Here is a 6,000-nt window from a genome sequence, read left to right on the forward strand (position 1 = left end):
ATTTCACTCTCTATAATGACTGACGTGCTCAATTTAGCCTTGTACAAATGCAAAGAAATTAAGACAATACTGAGTTATATAGATTTGAAAATAAATTTTAAGTGTTAAATCAAAAAAATTCTGAAAAATACCAATAAATATATCGAAAGCAAAGTACATTTAAAAAACAAGATTGATAATGCCAGATGATGATGGGGAACTGTATCCAAACTGATGCCATGACAGGAAAAGATGGACTCCTATGATATCTCAGAACTTTTTAAAAGCAGGTTCTTATTATGTTGCCCAAACTTGCCTTGAGCTTGAGATTTTCCTATCTCAGCCTCCTGAGAAACTGAGATTATAGGTATGTGCCATTACTACTCCAGCCTTTCTCAGAAACCTCTTAAATAGCTTTCTGAATTCAAAAAGGGCATATTGAATAATAACTTCAACGACACCAATATTGTGAATCAAAATGAGAAGAAACATTCCTTTAATAATGCTTCCCATCTGGAAAGTTTTTCAGTGCTATAAAATATCAAACAAGAAAATATATTGACCATGACAAATTTGTGGTAGTAAATCTAGGATTTTCAAGATAAACTTAGCATTATTTTAAAAGATTTTAGAAAAGAGAATTTTCTTCCTTTGAAATATGTCACTGCGTAAATAGTATAGTGTATTTCTGCCATTTGATGTCATAAATATTGTATGTTTATCTATAGCAAAAAGGAAGAAAATTGTTCAAGGCATTCCATGTAAATACAACTCAAGATAATAGACTGAAAAAGAGCAAAGATAGTTTTCAAATTTACCTACTAATGGCCAATGCTCACACCCAGGATTACATCATAAATCTACAGTTCTTACCTGAAAGCAAGTATCATATTTACCCTGGAGAAAACTATCAATTTTTTATTCAGTTAACAAATAGTGGTGATATTTTGAAAATATCTTTGAACATCTTTTAAAAGTATTTGTCTCATGTATTTATTTCTACTTAACGAAAGATAGAGTACTTGAAAACTAGACCCAAATTCCTAGCTCTTGTTTCTTCTTGAATAGGTATTTATCAGAGAAGTTACTGATGGAATGAGCAAAAATCTGTCTGTTTTAAAGTAAAGGTTACATCTCACATTTCATGTTACTCTACAAAGAATGGCTATTACCAAAAATTCAAACAATAACAAATGCAGGCAAGGCTGGGAATGGGGTGAGGAGGAACCCTGCTATGTTGTTCGTGGGAATATAAATTGGTGCAACTACTATGGAAATCAGTATGGAGATGCCACAAAAAATTAAAAGTTGAAAGGGAAAAAACAAGAATCAAGATATACCATGTATAGGTATGAATTCCCAATGATTGAATGTGATCATAATGTATACCTGAAATGTACCAATAAATGAATAAAATGATAATGAATAAAAAATAATTTAAAAAATTAAAAGTTGAAATTCCATTTGATACACCTATTCCCTTTCTAGGTATCTTCTCCAAAGTGTTACAGCCATCATACCATGCTAATACATACATGCATATCCATATTTATAGCAGCACAACTCATAATACCTAAATCTTGAAAGTGATCTATACATCCATCAACAGATGAATGGATAAAGAAAGCGTGGTAATTTATACATAATGGAGCACTACTCTGCCATAAAGAAGGATAAATTTGAGTCATTGGTAGGAAAATAGATGCACCTTGAGACCACAAAGTTAAGTGAAATGAGACACACAAGTTTAAACTTCTCTTATATGAGAAACTCAAAGTATAAATAATTTTTAAAACAAGATTAAAAATAGGCAATAGGAAACACGGAAATACATCTTGCAAATCAAAAGGGGATCTAGAGCTGGGGAAGGGGTACACAGGAGAGGGGAGAAGGAATAAAAAGAATTAAGATGGTTAAGTACATGTACCTATTCCCTAAAATGAATGTCAACATTATGTACTGCAAATGCATATTCATAAAAAAATAAACATAAAAGGTTGCATCTTCATTTTCACTAACCTCTGTTACTAAGTATTTCCTTCAGTGGTTGTAAGTGAAACCACAGGCCCTGGTGGCTTTGCTACTTTCCATCACATTCCGGACTGTCTACACTCATTACAGCACAAAAATATAGTAGTAAACAGCTCTACTAATAAAATTTATTTTAATGCATTAATAAACGTGTATATCACTACATTGTAACTATATTATTTTGATTTATTTTTTATTTAATACTATGTATATCATTTTGCATATCTAAAATTATGCTGAAAAAATAGGTTCCAGGTTTACCAGTCTATTAAGGAAGTACTGCACATAACAAAAAAGTTATGAATCCCTATTTTAGAGGAAGAGAAAAAAAAGACTATAATATTGTGTCTCATTTCCTCTCTCCTCTGTAATTCTTTCGAACTCCTTTTACTCTTGTCACGCAAATGATCCTTTTTCGTGTGCTGACAACGGGTCTTTGAAGATGTAGCCGACCTTTTCAAGGACAATGCATTTGGCACGGTTGGACTCAGGCTCTTCCGTATTCAATGCTTCGCAAATTAATGGTCACCGAATACTACTGACAAAACAATCTTTCCAAACTGTGCCGTTTCGTTTTATGCATATGCATTCTATTTTCCTTCTGTCATTTCAAATTCCAGTAAATTTACCAAATGGGAGTACATTCTGGAGGCTCGATCTCGACAGGCGACCAGGAAAGGGACACCCCCACCCCCCACCCGGGAAACACTCTGCCTGTTGTTGGAAACCGCGCTCCACTGGCAGCAGAGCCCCCCACAGGCCATTCCAACACCTGCCACTTTCAGGAAAGAATCTGTCAGCTTTGCTCGGGGATCGAGTTTGCCCAGCAGGCAGAGAATCGATCACCTGGATTTTAGAGCCTTGCAAACTCCTCTCCCAGCGTCAGGGAGGAGAGGCCTCTTGCCTGGGTTCACCGAGGTTGAGCCATCTAGTGACCCGCTGAACTCCTGAATCACAAGCCGCCAACTACAAACTCCACTGCCCCGCTCCCTGAACGTACCCCTTACTGGAACCCAAGGAAATGCCCAGAGCCCGGAGCTCGCTTACCAGTCCTCCGCAGAGGCTGAAGACAGCCGTGTGATCCTCCCGCGCGTTGACCTGGCCGCGGTAGAAACAGTGGCGCAGGTCTGGGGCCATCGCGCTGCGCCCCAGGACCTCATGCGCGGGGGTCCCCAAGTGCACCTCGGTGTAGCCGGCAGCCAGAAAAGCCGTATCAGCGCTCAGGTTCAGCTGGAAGAGCTGCCCGTAGGCGCTGATGCGGTATTGGGTCCTGAACGGCGTGGGCTCCACAGCCCCGGAGCTGCGCTTCCTGCGGCTGAAGTGGCGGCTCTCAGGGAACACATCTCCGAACTCATTGACCCTCGCGGGGGTCACCACTTCGTAGGAGGCCAGTGTCTTCACCAGAGCTTCTGCAACCACAGCAATAAGGCATTGAACCCACGCGTTCCCGGCCCCAATCTCTTTCAGCAAACATCCCCGCTAAATGCTCCAGGTCCCGGGACGCTCTGGCGCACGGGCTCTGACTGACTGCTGGCGATCTGTTTTCCCACACCCCAAATTTGCTCCATTGGCCCCCGCAGAAACCCTGCCGTTCACGGCCCCAGGCAGCCCACCTCGTCTCCACTCCCCCTGTGCTTCCTTGCCGGCGACTCGCGCCCCGGGTGTACGCGCCACTCAGACCCAAGCGCACCCTCCGCGTGGTCGCGGGAGTCAAACGTTGCCCAGGGCGAGCGATTCCTCACAATCTGCGCACCCGAGACTTCTCTGGATGCTCGGGATGAGCGGGTCCCGGGGTCCCAGGAGTCCCTGCTGGGCCAGTGTCCCCTAACTCCTGAGCCACTCGCCCCCTCGGTCCGCAGGTCCCTCCCGGCCCGGCCCCCATCTCGCTGCGGAAGGCGCCCTACAGTTTCCTTACCTTGTCTGGGGTGGAAATGAACTTCCCACGACCTGGTGAGGAAAAGCGAGAGCTGGTAGAGCAGCCCCGTCAGCCACCTGGCTACTCGCATGGTTCCACCCCGGGAATCCCGACCACGAGGCCAACCCGAGCCGCCGCAGCTGCCCTCGCGCTCCGCCGCCGCCTCTCCACTCTCGGCGCGGGCCGCCCGGCGCTCAGCAGCCTCCGGAGCAGCAGCTGGGGCCGGGTGCCGGCCAGCCTCGCCAGACCGCCAGCCTGCGCGCCCTGAGCCGCTGCCTCATAGCACTGCAACCCCGCAGCTCCAGGCTCGCTCTCGGCAGGCTCGCCCGCCTGCTGCGCCCGCGCCGCGCGCTGAAGTGCTCTCCTCAGTTCCTGCTTCGCGCCGCGAAACGCCCTGCCCTGGCAGGAACTGTGCCAATATAGCCCGCTCTACGGGGAGGCGCGGTGGAGCCCGCCCCGGCCCGCCCCGGCCAATCCGCTGCGGCCGAGGCCCCGGGCCCTCCCGCGCGCAGCCCCCGCCCCCCCCACCCCCGCGTGCTGACCGGCCGGGGGCTGCTGCTGTGGGCGTGCAGCGCGGGCCAGCTGGACCCCAATCCGACACCGTAACACCTAGCGCGACTCGAGCGTCCAGACAGGCGACAGAGAGGTAGTAGCTTGAGCTCTTACAGTGACTTGACAAGCGTTAGACCCACAGTCTTCTGTTATCTATGCATCGTGGTAATTTTAGACTTCTCAAACTAAGCCTCAAAAAGAAATTATAGGTAGAGGACGCTGCCAATGAAACTCAGTGGGCAGACCTCATTTCTAGGGCCTGCGTGCATGAGTGCTCAGTTTCTGGGATTTAGAGCTGGGCGGGGCGCTGTGTTTCAAATCAACTAGCACTTCTGAAGGAACATTTCTTGCAATTGCCTACAGAAATTCAAGAAAAGAACCTGAATCTCCAAAGTTCCAGAAACTTATTGTGACTTACTTTTTCTTTCTAACCATTTTTGGGGGACTTAGTATTTTTGTCAAGACCCACAAAATTTATCTGCCCCTGCCCGGGGACGATTCCACGGTGTGCACATACCCTCCCTCCTGTTGTAACAGCCCAGTGACTCCCAGTAAACTCAGTTACCCTCCTCAGGCACTACTGTGGCTCTGAATACAGTTGTGTGACCAAGTGTCTGTTCAATTGCATAAACCTCAATGGGAGGAGACAGCAATCATCATTTCAGGACTATTTTGTCCTAAATCCACCTGTTTGGTTTGCAGGTTTGAAAATCACTTCTCTCCATAATCAATATGAAAACAAAAGGAGGGAGGGAGGGGAGAAGGGGGGTGAGGGAGGGAGAGAGAGAGAGAGAGAGGGAGGGCATATGAATATATCAGATCAGCTTGAAATATAACCGGAGTGACAAAGAATATGAGAGAAAAAGTAGAGAAATGTATGGATAAATCTTCACAAATACAACGGGATACATTTTCAGTTCATTTCCCAGTTACCCTTCCTTCTCTGAGCCCTCAGCAATGGAAATCCTGCACTCTTTGGAGTGACCTCTAAGGGCATGCCTCTCTACTCTTATATCATGTGCTTGGTCCATCTGTTGTTCACCACAAGTGTGGAACAATCTTTTTCAGGGAGGGAGAGTTTAATCTTACATCTTCCAAGGAAATCACCCACCCTGGTGATGGTAATTCTTCTACAGTCCCTCCCCTTCTTTTGTAGCCCTTTCTCATAAGTGCCATTTCATTCATCAGAGAATTACAGACTTCTTGTGGCTTTTTTCTAAGTTAAGCAGTTACTTTTTTTTTTTTTTTTTGTACTGGGTACGGAACTTGTGTCCTTGCCCTTTAAAGGCAGGTGGCAGAACCAATGAGCTAAATCCCCGGCCCCATGCTGTTACTTTAAATGCAGCAAAACTGGACTGTACCCGGTCCTCTGTATTTAATAGTTACCTGCAATATATTATAATTTGGTCATTTTAATTACACTGCAGTTCTGAACGTATCTGTACACTTTTCTTCCTACAAACAACAGAAAATAGAACTGCACCTTTTTAATTGGCTGATTGCTGACTAAAGGCAAAACTGAT

General features: G+C 45.6%; 1 protein-coding gene across 5 annotated transcripts in view; it reads right to left on the reverse strand.

Annotated features, from left to right (window-relative positions):
- Adamts20 (ADAM metallopeptidase with thrombospondin type 1 motif 20) overlaps window positions 1-4,302 on the reverse strand; it is a 205,625-nt gene extending 201,323 nt beyond the window's left edge. For all 5 annotated transcript variants that reach the window (XR_002388903.2, XM_021243106.2, XM_021243105.2 and 2 more), the window contains exons 1-2: window positions 3,926-4,302; window positions 3,058-3,419 (exon numbers count right to left, since the gene is read on the reverse strand). Coding sequence is in view for 4 of the 5 variants with exons in the window: in XM_021243106.2 (XP_021098765.1) it covers window positions 3,058-3,419; window positions 3,926-4,016 (453 nt within the window). In the remaining variant the exon portion in view is untranslated. The remainder of the gene's footprint in view (window positions 1-3,057; window positions 3,420-3,925) is intronic.
- Window positions 4,303-6,000: the final 1,698 nt, after the last annotated feature.

The sequence above is a fragment of the Heterocephalus glaber genome, unplaced genomic scaffold (genome assembly GCF_053883595.1).
Source record: "Heterocephalus glaber isolate CG9 unplaced genomic scaffold, H.glaber_assembly_v1.0 deba00001733, whole genome shotgun sequence".
NCBI lineage: Eukaryota > Metazoa > Chordata > Mammalia > Rodentia > Bathyergidae > Heterocephalus > Heterocephalus glaber.